The sequence below is a fragment of the Panthera tigris genome, chromosome E2 (genome assembly GCF_018350195.1).
Source record: "Panthera tigris isolate Pti1 chromosome E2, P.tigris_Pti1_mat1.1, whole genome shotgun sequence".
Classification (NCBI taxonomy): domain Eukaryota; kingdom Metazoa; phylum Chordata; class Mammalia; order Carnivora; family Felidae; genus Panthera; species Panthera tigris.
Window position 1 is genome coordinate 10867622 of NC_056674.1, and position 17586 is coordinate 10885207.

Below are 17586 nucleotides of genomic sequence, written 5' to 3' on the forward strand. Positions count from 1 at the left end.
GTGGTCTTTCAGCTGAGCCAGCAAGGCGCCCCAGATGGGATTTATTTTTGCACTGCAAAGGTGGTTCAACATACACGAGTAAAAGATGTGATACACCACATTAACAAAATGAAGGACAAAAAAGGGTAGATATACATACTTACACACACACACACACACACACACACAGATTTCTAAGAGAACCTCTGGTAGGAATGGTGGTTCAACAGGGACACAGGTATCAAGACAATGTGGAGGTCCTCTCGCGGAGGACTTAAACGGATGATTCTGAAAAGAGCCATTTCCGTCTTGCAAGATGCCATGCAGTGTGGTTTCCGGAGCCAAGAGACTGAGACGGAGACTGAGACACCCTTAGAACACATTTGTGAAATGTGGTCTTAATTTTCTGTGGCTCTTTCCTCTTATTTTTTTTTTCAACGTTTTTTTTTTTAATTTATTTTTGGGACAGAGAGAGACAGAGCATGAACGGGGGAGGGTCAGAGAGAGAGGGAGACACAGAATCGGAAACAGGCTCTAGGCTCCGAGCCATCAGCCCAGAGCCTGACGCGGGGCTCGAACTCACGGACCGCGAGATCGTGACCTGGCTGAAGTCGGACGCTTAACCGACTGCGCCACCCAGGCGCCCCTCTTTCCTCTTATTTTCATGGGAAATGTATTTGTGGTAGAATTCTGTGTAGGGAAGATACAGGCAGTTCCTTTACTCGACACATTTGTTGATCTGTCAACAGTGTGTAATGCCAAGTAAACCAGACCAAGCAGATTCACAGCGTGGTGGAAAGACAGAAGACGCTGACAGGCCATCTGCGAAATTACATACAATGAAGACAGTGGAGGCAGTGACAATGGGGGGGAGGGGCTCTCAAGGTAGGGCAGGAGAGGGAATCTGGAGGACCAAGGGCTTTTTCGTTCTGAGGAACAGGTGAGAGAACATTCTGGGCAGAGGAAGCAGCAAGTGAGGAGGCCCTCAGATGAAAAAGGAAGACTGGACATCGGGAGAACTAAGAGGAGGCCAAAGACACTGCTGAGGCACATGATTAGGCAGGGCCTTCTAGGATGATGAAGGGTTTGCCTGACTTCCAAAAGGCAATGGGACACCAGTAAAGGCGTTCAGGTGGAGTGAAGCGGCCATTCTGGCTGCCGTGCGGGGGTAAGATGTGAGGAGTAGAGTATTGTCAGTGTGAATGGGTTCAAGGAGCCTTTGCAATTATTGAGGCAGTTGTGCATGGCTTGTTTGAATCCAGTGGTAGAGGTAACAAGGAGGAAGTGCTAGCGGACTCAGAAAGAATTAGCACTGAAGAAAAAAGGGGGCACCTGGGTGGCTCAGTCGGTTGAGCGTCCGACTTCGGCTCGGGTCATGATCTCACCGCTCGTGAGTTCAAGCCCCGCGTCGGGCTCTGTGCTGACAGCTCGGAGCCTGGAGCCTGCTTCCGATTCTGTGTCTCCCTCTCTCTCTGTCGCTTCCCTGCTCTCGAGCTCTCGCTCAAAAAGAAATAAACATTAAAAAAGACAAGGACTCATGTCGCAGCTTAACTTAATAGAGAAATTTGTAGTATTTGCAGGTTATCACAAACTTTGTTTGTTTGCTATAATAGCAGCAAACATTTACCAAACCACTAGGTTCTTGGCTGCAGGAGTCCTCATTATCAGGGTTCATTATCTGAGTCTTGCAATTACCAGATTGCATGGGGAAATAAAAGCTGTTGTCACAAAAATATTAAACTGACCCTTAATGCAGTAGTCCCCACCAGCACATATGTCCCTGTTTACCACTAGTGTGAATCCTCTCTCATCACAGAAACTTCCTTATAGGCCAGCCTCTCTGTGACCCTCTGATGCAAGGTGAAATTGCAGATCTTACAAAACACGCTTGGTTACAAAAAGTCTTTGAAAGCGAAGTGGGGGGGAGGGGTGGGGAAAGTGATGGAATCCCACCCAAATCTCTTGACCAACTGGGATCTGATAGAGACAGACCAGTTAACTTTTTTTTTAAGTTTATTTATTTATTTTGAGAGAGAGAGAGACAGTATGAGTGGGAAGGGGCAAAGAGAGAGAGAAAGGAGAGAGAGAGAATTCCAAGCAGGCTCCTTGCTGTCAGCATGGAGCCCAATGTGGGGCTCGAACTCATGAATCTTGAGATCATGACCGGAGCCAAAGTCAGAGACTCAACTGAATGAGCTGCCCAGGCACCCTGACTAGTTAACTTTTGAATAAACTATCATCCACAAGGATAATGGCATGACGAGCCTTCAAAAAAGTATGATACAGAGATCAAAGGAGTAAGAGAGGTCTCTGGGGACCTCGTCAGCACCCTAGAATAATTTTCCAAAAATTAACTTTACGACTTAGGTTATAAAAGCTAGACGTGAAATAGTTTTGTAGGAAAAATTCTAATCTATCACCCTCCTCCCCCGCCAAAAAAACCATCATTTGATTCACTGTTTATTTGAAGAATGAATCTCATACTGCTGTTATAGTCTGAATTTTGTTCAGTTAAAGATAGGCCTATTTTTAAAATAAAGGTTTTTTCCCCCAATTTTTTTATGGTGGTAAAATACAAATAACATAAAATTTGCCACCTTATCTGTTTAAAAGTGTACAGTTCAGTGACATTAAGTACATGTATGCTGCTGTGTGACCATCACCAAACAAAAAAAGAGAGGGGGGATAAAATTATATGATCATCTCAACAGATAACAGAAAAAGCATTTGACAAAATTCAACACTCTTTCATGGTTTAAAAAAAAAAACAACTCTCTGGGCACCTGGGTGGCTCGGCTCATTAAATGTCTTTTTTTTTTTCAACGTTTTATTCATTTTTTGAGAGAGAGAGACAGACAGATTGCAAGTGGGGGAGGGCCAGAGAGAGAGGGAGACACAGAATCCAAAGCAGGCTCCAGGCTCGGAGCTGTCAGCACAGAGCCCGATGTGGGGCTTGAACTCATGAACCACGAGATCATGACCTGAGCCGAAGTCTGACGCTTAACCGACTGAGCCACCCAACGCACCCCAAGTGTCCAACTCTTGATTTTGGCGCAGGTCATGATCTCACAGTTCATGGGTTCGAGCCCTGCATAGGGCTCTGCACTGACAGTGCAGAGCCTGCTTGGGATTCTCTCCTTTCCTCTTTCTTTGCCCCTTCCCCACCCCCTTTCTCTGAAAATGAATAAATAAACTTAAAACTCTCAACACATTAGGAATAGAGGGAATATACCTCAACATAATGAAGGCTGTAAATTACAATCCCAGGGATAACATCCCATTCAACAGTGAAAGGTTGAAAGCTTCTAAGATCGGGATCATGAGAAGGATGCTCACTCTTACCAGTTCATTTCAACATAGTACCAGAAGTCCTAGCCAGAGCAATTAGGCAAGAAAAAGAAATAACGGGCATCCAAACCAGAAAGGAACAAGTAAAATGGTCTCTGTGGATGCCATGACCTCATATAGAGAAAACCCTTTTCTTCATTTCTACCAATACAACTAATCACTACATGTCTATTTTGTGTACTTAAAGCTATCTGCAGTAGACCCTTCAACAACACGGATTTGAACTGCATGGGCCTACCTACGTGTGGATTTTTTTTATAGTACTATAAAATTTATACAGTACTATAAATTTTTTTTACAGACATTATAAATGTCTTTTCTGTTCTTCATGATTTTCTTTTTTTCTACTTTAAAAAAATTGTTTTAATGTTTATTTATTTTTGAGAGAGAGAGAGCACAAGCAGAGGAGGGGTAGAGAGAGAGGGAGACGCAGAATCTGAAGCAGGCTCCAGGCTCTGAGCTGTCAGCCCAGAGCCCAATGTGGGGTTCGAACTCACAAACCACGAGATCATGACCTGAGCTGGGGTCGGACGCTTACCCATTGAGCCACCCAGGCGCCTTCTTCTTCATGATTTTTTTTAATGACATTTTCCTGTCTCTAGCTTATTTTATTGTAAGAATACAGTGTATAATACAATGAACATACAACATATGTGTTAACTGTTTATGTTATAAGGTTTCTCAGTCAACCACAGGCTATTAGTAGTCAAGGTTTGGGGACATAAAAGTTATACATGATTGCACAGGGGGTTGGCATCTCACCCCTGCATTGTTCAAGGGGCAAGTGTAGTTACATTCTGGAACTGAGTCTTTTTTTCTTTTCTAAGTTTATTTACTTATTTTGAGAGAGGGAGAGCGCACAAGCAGGGGAGGGGCAGAGAGAGACGGGGAGAGAATCCCAAGCAGGCTTACCAACTGCGAGATCACGACCTCAGCTGAAACCAAGAGTCAGACGCTTAACTGACTGAGCCACGAGCCAGCCCAGGAACTGAGTACTAAAAAGCCAGTCTTCAGAATTTTTAAAGGAGGAAGCCATAAAGGAAGTAGAGCCACAGGGGGAAAGATTGCATTCTGCACTAGAAATCGGTTAAAAATCTCTTTCAATAGGGGCCCCTGGGTGGCTCAGTCAGTTAAGTGTCCCACTTCCACTCAGATCATGATCTCACAGTTCACGAGTTCAAGCCCCGTGTTGGGCTCTGTCCTGACAGCTCAGAGCCTGGAGCCTGCCTGGGATTCTGTGTCTCCCCTCTCTCTGCCCTTCCCCCACTCACACTCGGTCTCTCTCTCTCTCTCTCTCACAAGTAAACGCAAAAAATATATATTTTTTAAATCCCTTTTGGTAAGGTGGTTCTCTTTTGGTCAATTTATTCTATCCTTGCGGTGTTATTTCAACAAAGTGGTCCTGGACATATTCCAAGAATTCATAAACGGTTGCTACGTCCTGTTTCAGCAAGAAACTTATAATTGTGCATAGCTTTCTTACATTAATATCTTACTGCTTTGGCAGTAATGGCAAAAATAGAATTTCTGTATTCTTAAGTACCATAAATGTTTGTTTTTGTTTTTTTAAGGAAACATTTTCCATCTGATGAAATACAAAGCCCAAGTTTCTGCTAGTATTCATACTTGAACCAATATATTGAGGCTTGCTTCACTTAAATAAATATACGAATGAGGCCGCCAGTCGGTTGACTACACTGATCTGGAGGCTGAGGACCCAAGTCTGTGGTCCCAGGGACACCTGATGGACAGAAGTGCAGTGTGACCCCCTACCCGCCTGCAGGCCCCGGCAGAGGTCTGTCCCTGCCACCTCCTCCAGTCAGCTGCAAGTAACACTGACCCAGGAGGCATTTTGTTGAGCAAATCTGAGAAACCGTGAAAGACCGTATCACGGGTACTTTCCTATTGTTTTCACAGCCCACGAATCAGAATCTATGTTCTATAAAGGTTGACACAGATTCACGTGGATTCTTGATCAGTTACCACCACCAGCATTTGGGAGAAACAGAAACTCTCTTCTCCAGAAATAGGGACCCGCTGGGCTCATGTTTTAAATAGAGTGTTTTTTCCTTCATGAAAATGAGGCCCAGATGCTCACAGGGCGTCTCCCACACTGCTGGTAAATCGGGGAAGAGCCAGAAGAGGCTGCAGGGATGTTGCTTCTCCCCAGGGACTCAGCGCCTCCTTCTGGTGAGAGATTTAAAGAACACCAGGCAGGACCAGGGAGAGGCCTGCTGGCCGGTCTGGGAGCAGCCCCACCTGGGTTCTGAGTGTCTGGTTCTTCCTTTCCTTTATAAGAAATAGAGAAATCTGGGGCATCCGGGTGGCTCAACTGGTTGAGCACCCGACTTGGGCTCAGGTCATGATTTCGCAGTTTATGAGCTCGAGTCCCACACTGAGCTCTCTGCTGTCAGTATGGAGCCTCCTTCCGATCCTCTCTCCCTCTCTCTCTCTGCACCTCCCCTGCTCATGTTCTCTCTCTCAATTAAAAATAAATAAGCATTAAAAAAAAAAAGAAATAGAGAAATCCTACAGAAATACACAAGTAAATCACAATGTGAGGAAAGCTTCCAGGAAGGTTTGAGTGCTGAGACCTACCTTTCCCAAATTTTTATAAGCTTACGCGTTACAAAAATGAGTACACAACAGAATAGAAACATGGGGAGAAATATCCTTAGAATAGGAATGCCTCTCCTGGGAGCTGACTAGCTTTTAAAAGCTAGATCCGGACGACAATCCAAACCAGAGACTATGACTCAGGGGAAGGGAAATAGGTCCCAGAGAAAGGGATTCCTTAAGTCACTGACTTGCCTCTGAATGTGGTTTAGATCCTTCCATTGTTTGATTAGATTTTTCTCTCCGTTTTCCCAAGTGTTTAGAACTTGAGTGGATTGAGAAAGGGGGGAGGCAGGGAGTAAGATTCCAAAACCCCTTAACCCAAGCTTGCGGGGACAGTGCAGAGCGGGCTTGGGATTCTCTTTCTCTCCCTCTCTCTCTGCCCCTCCCCTGCTCACACTATGTCTGTCTCTCTCAAAATAAATAAATAAACTTTAAAAAAAAATCTTTTAAGTGTTAAAAGAGAAAATTATAGCTTTGAGTTATACTTCATTAAATATTAATGTGATCTTCCTTGCTTTGCTTTATATTACATTTACCCCATGTATCTGTATTTATAGCTATGTATTCAGCTTTCTTTGTCTTTTTTTAAACAACCAGAGATATTTCACAGAATTTGTTTTATTCACATATTGTGATAACCAATGTGTCTGGTCTTATTTAAGGCATTTAACTTTTTTTCTACATAGTATGATTTTTCTTGTTTTTTTTTTTTTTTTAATGTACTTACTTTTCTTGAATAGACCGTATCTGTGGGTCTGTGTGTGCACGCGTGTGCTCACACAAATGCACACGTCTTTTACCTTTTTTCTCCACTACGATTATTTGGAAACATACTATCTGTTCTTTTATTCCGTGGGTTTGCTATATACAAATGCCTCACAAAGGTAATAAAATACAGTTCTCCCTTTCTTTATCAATAGAAAATGGAACAGTAGCTATACCTCTTTCCTGACCTGCACCCATAATCTCAAACCCCAATATCAAGCTTTAAAATTGGAAAACTTTGGGGGCGACTGGGTGGCTCAGTCGGTGAAGCGTCCGACTTCAGCTCAGGTCACGATCTCACGGTCCGTGAGTTCGAGCCCCGCGTCGGGCCCTGGGCTGATGGCTCAGAGCCTGGAGCCTGCTTCCGATTCTGTGTCTCCCTCTCTCTCTGCCCCTCCCCCGTTCATGCTCTGTCTCTCTCTGTCTCAAAAATAAATAAACATTAAAGAAAAATTTAAAAAAAATTGGAAAACTTTGCAGTTATATTTACTATTTTAATTTATCCCAATATTTCAGTATTCTGTTTTTGAACATCTAATGATCAACACACTGATGTTCTGTAACCCATCAGTATCAGGCACCGTGATAAATTGGGGTCAATTCTCAGCTTCAAGGACTGCCCACCACTAGACAATCTGCCTGTGTTTCTTTTTTTTTTTAAGATTTTATTTTATTAAAAAAATTTTTTTTAATGTTTATTTTTCAGAGAGAGAGAGAGAGAGAGAGAGTCAGAGCACGAGCAGGGGAGGAGGAAAGACAGAGAGACACAGAATCCAAAGCAGGCTCCAGGCTCTGAGCTGTCAGCGCAGAGCCTGATGTGGGGCTCAAACCCACAGACCGCAAGATCATGACCTGAGCTGAAGTCCAATGCTCAACCCACTGAGCCACCCAGGAGCCCCTTAAGATTTTATTTTTAAGTAATCTTTACACCCCATGTGGGGCTCGAACCCACAACCCCCAGATCAAGAGTCGCACGCCCCACCAACCGAGCCGACCGACTGAGCCAGCCCCTGACTGTAAGTTTCCTAATTCACACAACTGAAGAGTGGTTTTGCATGGAGTCCAAAAGCAAGATGTGTAAGGACCCGTCCTCCCATCCTAACTTCCGGAAGGCTTACAGCAACTTGTGGAGTCCAAAACAATTCTGTGACACAGCAGGAATGTGTGAGATTAGCATAATAACAAGATGAACCAAATTGTAAGAAATTCAATTAAGCATCCAACCACCCACCTCCAGCATCCGCTCAGGGTGTGGCCTCCCCCCACCCCCCCAAGTCCAACATCAACTTTTTCTCGTTTTAAGCCTTGCAAGTGACATACCTCTGTTTCTTGGTTTGTCTGTAAGGCTCCCTTCTTCCTTCTCATTTTTATGAGCTATTTGTAATTTTTTTTTAGGAGTAATGACATTTATGGCCATTTCCCCCCTACCTTTGTTTTTTCTCTATTTTTTTTCACCCAGGCAAAGCAATACAATGTCCCACACCTTCAGTTAGTTTAGCTCATTAAAGTCCGTTTGGGATGCCTGGGTGGCTCAGTTGTTAAGCATCTGACTTCAGCTCAGGTCATGATCTCAGTTGGTGAGTCCGAGTCCCCCGTCGTCGTTTGAGCATGAGCCCTGCATCGGGTGAGCTCCAGGCCTGCATCGGGTAAAAACACGGGCCCCGGGTGAGCCCCCCTACCCTCTCTCCCTCCTTCTCTCTCTCTCTGCCCCTCGTTCACTTGCGCCCTCTCTCTCTCAAACCAATCAATCGATCAATAAATAAAGTCAGTTTGGGAAAACAATTTTTATTCAGCAAGATCTTTCTTTTTTTACGCCGTCTATAAATGTTACTGGACTAGTTACATCTTTGGGGCAGAGACTCATTAGGCTACTTGCTGGTGCTGAGCTGGCCTGTTTTACTTGCCACTTGCTCCCGCATTTAGATAAAAATAAGCTCTGATGAATTTTTCCCCGTGGCATGACATTTCTCTCTCAAGAGTTTTTGCAGAACACTTGTCCTGGTCATAATCCAGCATCAGCTACCTTCTATTTGCGCGCGGTCTCGAATTTCTGGCTCATCACGGGCTTTTTTCGGTCTCGGATTTTGAAACATCTGTTCTGGTTTATTTATGCTCATGGACCAATGCACCATTCCAAACCAGCAGAGAGCTTCTCTGAGCACAGGGAGGGATTGTGCTTCCCAAGCTTCCCGACCACGTGAGGCAGATGAGGGGGATGAAGATCGCAGACGGCATCTCCCCCTCGGGTTTCTGCCCCTCCCGAACCCTAGATTCACACCTGAGCTCCCTCCATCCTGAATGATGCTCCTGGCCAATCTCGTTCTAGGGCCAGATCTGAAAGCTCCGGGTTATTTTAGGTTTTGTTTTTCTCCGTCCTTTCTTTTTCCCTTTCCTTGTTGGAACTTAATATTCTCTTAATGAAATTCATCTCACATTTGTTGTTGTTCTTCCCCTGTAAATTTCCAGCTTCCAGACACGGGATGGATAGTAGTAATTCCAGTCATGTCCTAGGAAATGCTGAATGAGGACCCGTAGCAGGGCAATAAGATGAGTTCAAGGCCAGCCATGATAAATGAGAGTAACTTATTATTTTTTTATTGAAATGTTTATGTATTTATTTTTGAGAGAGAGAGAGAGAGGACAGAGGATCGGAAGAGTTCTCTGCGCTGACGGCAGTGAGCTGATGTGGGCGGGGCTTGAACTCAGGAAATATGAGATCATAACCTGGGCTGAAGTCTGACGCCCAATCAACTAAGCCAGCCAGGTGCCCTATAGCTCTTGTTTTTAGGAATGGGCCTAACATTTACTATCAGGACGCAGACACCTGTCAGTTTCTCTGACCGGAGCTGCTCCTCCCTGGTCCCTGCTCAAAGCAGCCCCTGCGCCTCACCCAATGCCCACCAGGGGCACTCTGGTCCCATTCGTCCAGTCGAGACCCACTACCTGTGACTTGGGCTCACCCCTTGCCAGAGCCTCTCACCGTAAGGGATGTGTCCCTCTCCCACATCATCTGTGAAGTCAACATAGGCACCTGGAACCTCGAGACTGGGATGGGAATTTTACTCAGTTGGATCCAAGGGATTCAGGGTGCCCATGCTGAAAACGTGCGGGTGAACACACACACACACACACACACACACACACACACACACACACACTCGCCCCTGTCTCACAGATTCTGGATTCTAGAATATGGGAGCCAGATCTCCCTTTATATACCTTCTCAGCACACCCATGATAGTATTAACCTCTAGCCCATACCTAGCAGAGAAATGAATCTGAGGAGGAGGAGGAGGAGGTGAAGACCACCCACTCCCTTTTAAGAGGGAGGTATGGGCAGATCAGCTAGAGATTGTGGCCTCCATGACACTGGTCATGGGGAAGCAAGAGGGATTTGGTGGCCTTGTCCTCCCCCAATACCTACACAGCATCCCACCAAGGCTGCCCCCCCCACCCGGGGCAAATCTAGACTGAGGAGGGGGTCTCCACTTAAAAGAGACACAGGTCCTGACCTCCCAAGAATCCTTCTCCATTTCTGCCCTAAACAGACGTCAAGCAGGGATGCTCATCTGTGACAAACCCCACCCCTGGAGGAGGGGACAGCGAGTGACCTTCATCTTAACCATGAAGTAATTCTGGGAGCCTAAGGCTGGGGCAGCATCGCTTGGAGCAGACTGTGGATGAAGTTTACACAGTGCTGCATGGAGTCAGAACTCGTCCCCGCATCTCATGTGTGGCTGGCACAACACTAGGTGAGTGCCCATCGGGGACACTGGAGGAGACAGAGCTGGTGTGGCCCAAGCAGCAGGGCAGGTGGGTCCCAGCCTGGGCCCTCTGGGAGCCACACCCCACCCCGAGTTTCCTGGTCCCTTCTGGACTCACCTAGGGCTCCAAGTGGGCAGACGAGGGTGAGGGTCTAGACAACAAACGAGAGCCAGTGGGAGAGGAGAGGGATGGGGGGGGGTCGATGGGGCAGCCGCAGGTCCACCTGGGAGCCCAGCCTGAGGCAGGGGAAGGCTGTGGGGGTCTCTGTCCTCACTGAGGCTCTGGGAAAGGTTAAGAGCAGATCCAGGATGAAATCAAGTCCCCTGTGTTCAGGTGCCTTGGGATATAGGTCTCTGGCTGGAGAGGGGATGCATCTCTTGGGAGAGATGGGTTTAGTGTTCTCAGGAATGTGGGTATTTCCTGGGTAGGAGGAACGGGAAGAGGGTTCTTTAGATCAGGCGGCTCAGATGCAGTCAGGCTATAAAGGGGGCTGAGCTCACACGTGTTGCATTATGTATATGACCAACAGTAGTATTTAGGGAATTAGGGGGCTCCCAGCTGGCTCAGTTGGAAGGGTGGAGGAGTGTGAGACTCGTGATCTCAGGGTCGTGGGTTCGAGACCCGTGTTGGGTATAGAGATTACTACATAAGAAATAAATAAACTTAAAAAAAATTTCAGAGGGTTAGGTTTGGAGTGGGAACCAAGAGAGGTATGGCACCGGGCACGAGTTTGGAAACTGAAGCAGGGATGTGGATGGGGCTGGGCCTGGGGGCGTGGAACGGGTGTCACTATGATGGAGCGAGTCTTCACTCCCCTCGTAGCCCAGGATGGAAATGGTTGAGAAGCTCAACCTAGGGTAGGGCCATGCTGCAGTCCGCCGAAGTCTGGAGCGGCCCAGGAAGCGAGCAATGAGTCAGTCTTGAGTAGCTCACACCTAAGGGCAGACCAGCCAATCAATCCCCTCCTAAGGAAACTATGTGCTTGCCGGTGATTCTCAAACAGTCTGCTGGGGAGCTTAGGAGTGGCCTGATCTGAACTGCCCAATCAGGTGAGTAAAGGCTGGGCCGGCTGGCTGCAAAACATTCCAGTCCCGATCATTCTCTTTCATTGGCCTACAGCCTCTTCAGAAGCGATGATACCACGAAGGTGTATCTTAGGTAAGGAGGACCCCAAATCTCACCCCATCCCCCACGCAGTCCCCACACCCCAACGTCATCCCAGTCTCCTCCCCACCCCTGGCCACCTCAGAAGCACCTCTGACAAACAGCTCCATTCTTTTTTTTTTTTTTTTTTAATGTTTATTTATTTTTGAGACAGAGAGAGACAGAGCATGAATGGGGGAGGGTCAGAGACAGAGGGAGACACAGAATCAGAAGCAGGCTCCAGGCTCTGAGCAGTCAGCACAGAGCCCGATGCGGGGCTCAAACTCACGGACCGTGAGATCGTGACCTGAGCCGAAGTCGGACGCTTAACCGACCGAGCCACCCAGGCGCCCCAAACAGCTCCATTCTTTTTTTTTTTTTTTAATTTTTTTTTTTTTAACGTTTATTTTATTTTTGGGACAGAGAAAGAGCATGAACGGGGGAGGGTCAGAGAGAGGGGGAGACACAGAATCAGAAGCAGGCTCCAGGCTCTGAGCAGTCAGCACAGAGCCCGACGTGGGGCTCAAACTCACGGACCGTGAGATCGTGACCTGAGCCGAAGTCGGACGCTTAACCGACCGAGCCACCAAGGCGCCCCAAACAGCTCCATTCTTTAACAAACCATAAACCTTCTGTCTGTCTGGGAGCCCAGTCTCCCCTTAACACTCGTCCCCCAGAAAGCCTCAGCAGCTCACAACCTGTTTGAGCTAGATGCCTTGCGGGGATAGCCCCAAACCAAATTCTGCACCTTTATTATTATTTTTAATGTTTATTTCTTTATCTTGAGGGGGGAGGGGCAGAGAGAGAGAGAGAAAGAGGGAGAGAGAGGATCCGCGCTGTCAGCACAGAGCCGAGGTGGGGCTCGAACCCACGAACCATGAGATCATGACCTGAGTTGAAATCAAGGGTTGATCGCTTAACTAAGCCACCCAGGTGCCACCCCCCAAAATCCGTACCTTTAAACCATCCTAACCTGGCCTTCTTCCCTACTCATCTGCCTTCCCTGAGGATCCCACGGCCATTTTCCCCACCCCACTTTCCTCCTTGAGATATAATGATTTATAAGAAATCCGTATTTGATCATTCAGATAACCGAAACGTATTTCTCATGTACATTTGGTCTTCACAAATTCCTGAAAATGACTCAGAGCCATAAAGGTGAAAGGAAGGCGACTTTTGAACCCCACTGAAGCATGGGAGCTGGTAGCCAGGAGGACCAAGCAGGCAGACGAAGGAGGGGAACATTCATTCCCACCTTCCCCACCTCCTGGGAGGGGAGAAGGGCCAGAGACCGAATCGGCCAATGGCCAATGATTAATCGGTCATAATTATGCAATGAAGCCCCATAAAAACCCAAAAGGACTGGGTTTGGAGGGCTTCCAGGTCGGTAAGCAGGTGGAGACTGGGGAGCATGGGATGCCTGGAGAGGCTCAGGAACCTTCCCCAGACCTTGCCAAGTGCATCTCTTCATCTGGCTGCTGATTCATATCCTTTATCAGAGCCTTTAATAAACCGGTAACATAAGCGGGGGTTCCCCCAAGTTCTGTGAGCTGCTCCAGCAAGCCGGACGAACCTCAGGAGGTCACTGGAACCTCCAATCTGCAGCCGGTGAGTCAGAGGCACAGGTGACAGCCCAGGTGGGATTGTGACTAGTGTCTGCGGTGAGGGGTGGGGGACAGTCTTGCGGGACTGAGCCCTTAGCCTGTTAGCTGATGCTATCTCTGGGGAGACAGTGTCAGGACTGAGTTGAATTCTCAGACACCCGCTGGTATCTGAGAATGGCCTGGTGTTGTGTGGGCGTGAGTTGGGAATTCCGACTGGAAAAGAGCCCACTTTATTTTTCCCGTAGGAGTTCCTGTCTGCGTAACAATTTTCTTCCTCCAGGGTTCAAAGGCAGTGGCAGGTAAGACCAAGGAGAGAGAATGGGGAGGGAGGAAGCTGCCCTGGGCATCTGTCCCTCCTTGGACGCCCACCATCGGTGTCTCCACCAGACGCCCCCATGGGCTCAGGTCTGTGGCTGTGCCAGCCCGCCCCTCGGTGTGGGGACCAGGTCTACGACCCCTTGCAGCACTGCTGTAGCGATGACACCATCCTGCCCCTGAACCGGACTCGCCAGTGTGGCCCCAACTGCACCTTCTGGCCCTGCCTGGAGCTCTGCTGTCCCGAGTCCTTTGGCCCCAAGAGGTTTGTTGTGAAGCTGAAGGTCCTGGGTACCCAGTCCCAGTGCCCTTCGTCACCCATCTCCAGGATCTGCCCCAGGTAAAGGCGCCAACTGCTCGCGGCTGAGGGAAGGAAGCAGGGATGAGGGACACAGAGGGTTCTAGGGGGATCCCCTTCCTGTTATTTTTATCTCCGGCCATTTCTGGAAACTTCCCACTCTTTTCCTTGTCTCTGTCTCATAATTTCCTAATTTTTCTCTCTCTGCAGCTGAAGGAGCTAGGCGAGCTCCTTACAAAAATGGAATGTTTTGCATTTGCCAGCACAGACCCGCACGTATCACCAGCTTCCCGCCCTCCCCCCGCCCCAGCCCCCTGCAGGGTTGGCAGGAAAACAGAGAAGCCAACTGACCTGACCTGCAACCTGCCTGCTGGTCCCTGTGCTGCCCATCTTTGAACGCTCAGAGACTCCCCCACGACCTTCAACTCCTTGTGCCTCAGTCCCTCACCTGTAAAATAAGCATGTTACCCACCTCCTTGATGGACGTTTTGAGGAAGACGCGCAGGATTTGAGTATTAGGGTGAGCAGGATGAGATGGAAACTCTTGAAAAATCTGCATGTGTATTTTGAAATGGAGACAAATAAAAAATATAAATTAGCCAAAGGCCTGTGTAATTTAGAAAGCTCCTTCTAGAATATCAGATGGCTTAACATTGCATACGTGTATATATAACTGAAACTTCTCATTTTCTTATTTTTTAATCTCTTCTGAATCTGAATAAAGGAAGCCTCATTTAAAATGGAGTCTGGGGTGGCCGGGGTGCCTCAGTCGGTTAAGCGCCCGACTTTGACTCAGGTCATGATCTCACAGTTTGTGAGTTCGAGCCCTGCATCGGGTTCTCTGCTGACAGCATGGAGTCTGCTTGGGGCTCTCTCTGTCCCTCTCTCTCTCTCTCTGCCCCTCCCCAACTTGCACGAGGACGCGCGCTCTCTCTCTCTCTCTCAAAATAAATAATTACACATAAAATAAAATATAAAATAAAATAAAATAAAATGTCAGAAGCCCAGAAGGGGAGGGGAGGAGAGGGGTAAACTTTCAAGCTATACCTCACAGAGTCCTTCGAAGAACCAACTGGAAGAAGCCCACCTCACTACCTCAGCAAGAGGAAAATTCTGTCCTGGCAACAGCCCAGCCAATGAGATGATCGCACCCCAGCCAAGCAGAAGATCGCAGCCCAGCCAACGAGAAGCCACTACACTCAGAACTCCCACTTTACTCCAATGGGCTTTTCCTTACAACAGTCCCTCCCACCTCCCGGCTTTCGTCTCTAAACAGTGATTCTCCCCTTTGTTTTCTAGACTTGCCTGTGGTTTTGCCATGGCTTGTGTGTGTCGAATTCCAATTCTCTGCTACTCCTGAAAAAAAAAAAAAATGGGGGGGGGGCTGGTAAAATAACTGATAAGTTTTATTTCTAACGTCAACATTACATATCCAAATGAGATGAGGTCACTATCTCAGAACAGACACACCCATGTTCGCTGTGGCATTATTCGCAATAGCCAAGATATCCATATCCAACAACCGAAATGCCCAACAGAGAAACGGATAAGGAAAATGTGGTATACATTATAGATACAATGGAATATCGTTCGGCCATAAAGAAGAGGAAATCTTGCCATTTGTGACAATATCGATGAACCAGGAGGGTGTTATGCTAAGTGAAAGAATCCAAACAGACAAAGGCAAATACTGTACAATATCACTTATATGTAGAACATACAACAACAAAAAGGTGATTTCGCAGAAAAAGAGCATAGACAGAATGGTGGCTGCCACAGGGTGGGAAGGGGGAGAAATGAAGTGCTCTGTTTTAAGAATAAGTTCTGTGGAGATGCCTGGATGGCTCAGTCTGTTAAGCATCCGACTCTAGGTTTCGGCTCAGGTCATGATCTCACGCTTTTGTGAGTTGAAGCCCCATGTAAGGCTCTCTGCTGGCAGCATGGAGCCTGCTTGGGATTCTCTGTCTCCTCTCTCTCTAACCCTCCTCCACTCGTGCTGTCTCTGTCTCTCTTAAAATAAATACATTAAAAAAAAAAGAGAGAGTAAGTTCTGTGGACCTCAGGAACAGTATGGTGATGATAGTTAATAATATGTATGGCAACATGTACTTGAGAGTTGCTAGGGACAGATCTTAAACAGTCTCAAAACACACACACAAAGGTTTGCTATATGAGGTGACAAGTGTGTTAATTATCTTTACCTATCATTCCAAAACATAAATGTATATTGTGAAAATCAGTAATGACAAACCTCATTAAAATGGAGTTGGGAGGGGGCGCCTGGGTGGCTCAGTCGGTTAAGCGTCAGACTTCAGCTCAGGTCACGATCTCGCGGTCCGCGAGTTCGAGCCCCGCGTCGGGCTCTGGGCTGATGGCTCAGAGCCTGGAGCTTGCTTCCGATTCTGTGTCTCCCTCTCTCTCTGCCCCTCCCCCATTCATGCTGTGTCTCTGTCTCAAAAATAAATAAACGTTAGGGGCGCCTGGGTGGCGCAGTCGGTTAAGCGTCCGACTTCAGCCAGGTCACGGTCTCGCGGTCTGTGAGTTCGAGCCCCGTGTCAGGCTCTGGGCTGATGGCTCGGAGCCTGGAGCCTGTTTCTGATTCTGTGCCTCCCTCTCTCTCTGCCCCTCCCCCGTTCATGCTCTGTCTCTCTCTGTCCCAAAAAATAAAAATAAAAAAAACGTTGAAAAAAAAAAAAATTAAAAAAAAAAAAATAAATAAACGTTAAAAAAAATTAAAAAAAAGAAAAAAAAGAAAAGAAAAAAGAAAATGGAGTTGGGAGATGTGGGTAGGGGGAGCTCTCATGTCCTAGCACTCATCGTCAATTGCACACCCAACAGGAAGAAATGAACTTGACCTTGTATGGTCTTGACCTTGCATGTGGCTATTACTCTTCCACTCTGGCCCAAGGAAGTTGCTTTCCTCGGCACCCCCAGGCACCAGCTCCACTAATGAGAAGCCACCATACTTAGAACTCCCAGTTTCCTCCAAAGAAATTTTAATTCAGAAAGCTTTCTCGAGTTACCCCTTCTCTCCTTAAAAAAAGTGTGCCTTGGGGCACCTGGGTGGCTCAGTTGGATAAGTGACCGCCTCTTGGTTTCAGCTCAGGTCATGACCTCACAGTCTGTGAGTTCGAGCCCGGCGTCAAGCCCTGCACTGACAGTGTGCAGCCTGCTTGGGGTTCTCTCTCTCCCTCGCCCTCTGCCTCTCTCTCTCTCAAAATACATTAAATAAACTTTTTTTAAAAGTGCGCCTCTCCTTTTCTCCCTGGACTTGCCTGTGGCTTTCCCACAGCTTGTTTGTCTGGGATTGCAATTCTCTTTTATTCCCCCCAATAAACCCATCTTTTGCTGGTAAAGTAACTGACAGCATCTACTTTTGAGGCTAACGACACCAAAAATGTTAACTTTGTGTGAGGTGATGAATGTGTTAATTATCTTGATCTTGGTAATAATTCCGCACTACATTGTATATCAAATCATTGCGTTGTATACTTTAAACACATACATACGTTTGTCAATTATCCCTCAATAAAGCTGAAAAAAACCCACTTAAACGGGACCGTTTCAATGAACAAAGCATGACATGAAACATAATTACAAAGCAGCTTTTGTTTTCACACCTCTTTCCTTTTCGATTTTTTTCTGATTCTTCCCCCGCCCCTGGATAAAAAGGTGAAATGCCATGAAATTTTCTGGCCTCTTTTATTTTTTTTTTAATTTTTCTTTAATGTTTATTTATTTTTGAGGCAA

General features: G+C 46.9%; 2 protein-coding genes across 5 annotated transcripts in view; one reads left to right on the forward strand and one right to left on the reverse strand.

The window, feature by feature from the left end:
* HIF3A (hypoxia inducible factor 3 subunit alpha) overlaps positions 1 to 17586 on the reverse strand; it is an 87822-nt gene that overhangs the window by 69607 nt on the left and 629 nt on the right. The window contains exons 1-3 of one of the 4 annotated variants that reach the window (XM_042968559.1): positions 16088 to 16126; positions 15142 to 15192; positions 14309 to 14389 (exon numbers count right to left, since the gene is read on the reverse strand). In XM_042968559.1, coding sequence (XP_042824493.1) covers positions 14309 to 14389; positions 15142 to 15192; positions 16088 to 16092 — 137 coding nt within the window. In that variant the 5' untranslated portion in view covers positions 16093 to 16126. Of the gene's footprint in view, positions 1 to 14187; positions 14392 to 15141; positions 15193 to 16087; positions 16127 to 17586 lie in introns of those variants that run through there. The other 3 variants (XM_042968565.1, XM_042968564.1, XM_042968563.1) reach the window with 3 other exon arrangements.
* On the forward strand, positions 10268 to 14249 carry LOC102958321 (insulin growth factor-like family member 3). Its single transcript, XM_042968571.1, has 5 exons — positions 10268 to 10463; positions 11596 to 11634; positions 13469 to 13522; positions 13611 to 13878; positions 14047 to 14249. Exons 2-5 carry the CDS (start codon positions 11610 to 11612, stop codon positions 14048 to 14050), a joined length of 351 nt encoding a protein of 116 aa, XP_042824505.1. The 5' UTR covers positions 10268 to 10463; positions 11596 to 11609; the 3' UTR covers positions 14051 to 14249.

Coding starts and splice junctions, on each gene's coding strand:
- LOC102958321 (XM_042968571.1), top strand. CDS start 11,610: ATGATACCACGAAGGTGTATCTTAG. Junction 11,635..13,468: donor ACCACGAAGGTGTATCTTAG/GTAAGGAGGACC, acceptor TTTTTCCCGTAG/GAGTTCCTGTCTGCGTAACA. Junction 13,523..13,610: donor GGGTTCAAAGGCAGTGGCAG/GTAAGACCAAGG, acceptor TGTCTCCACCAG/ACGCCCCCATGGGCTCAGGT.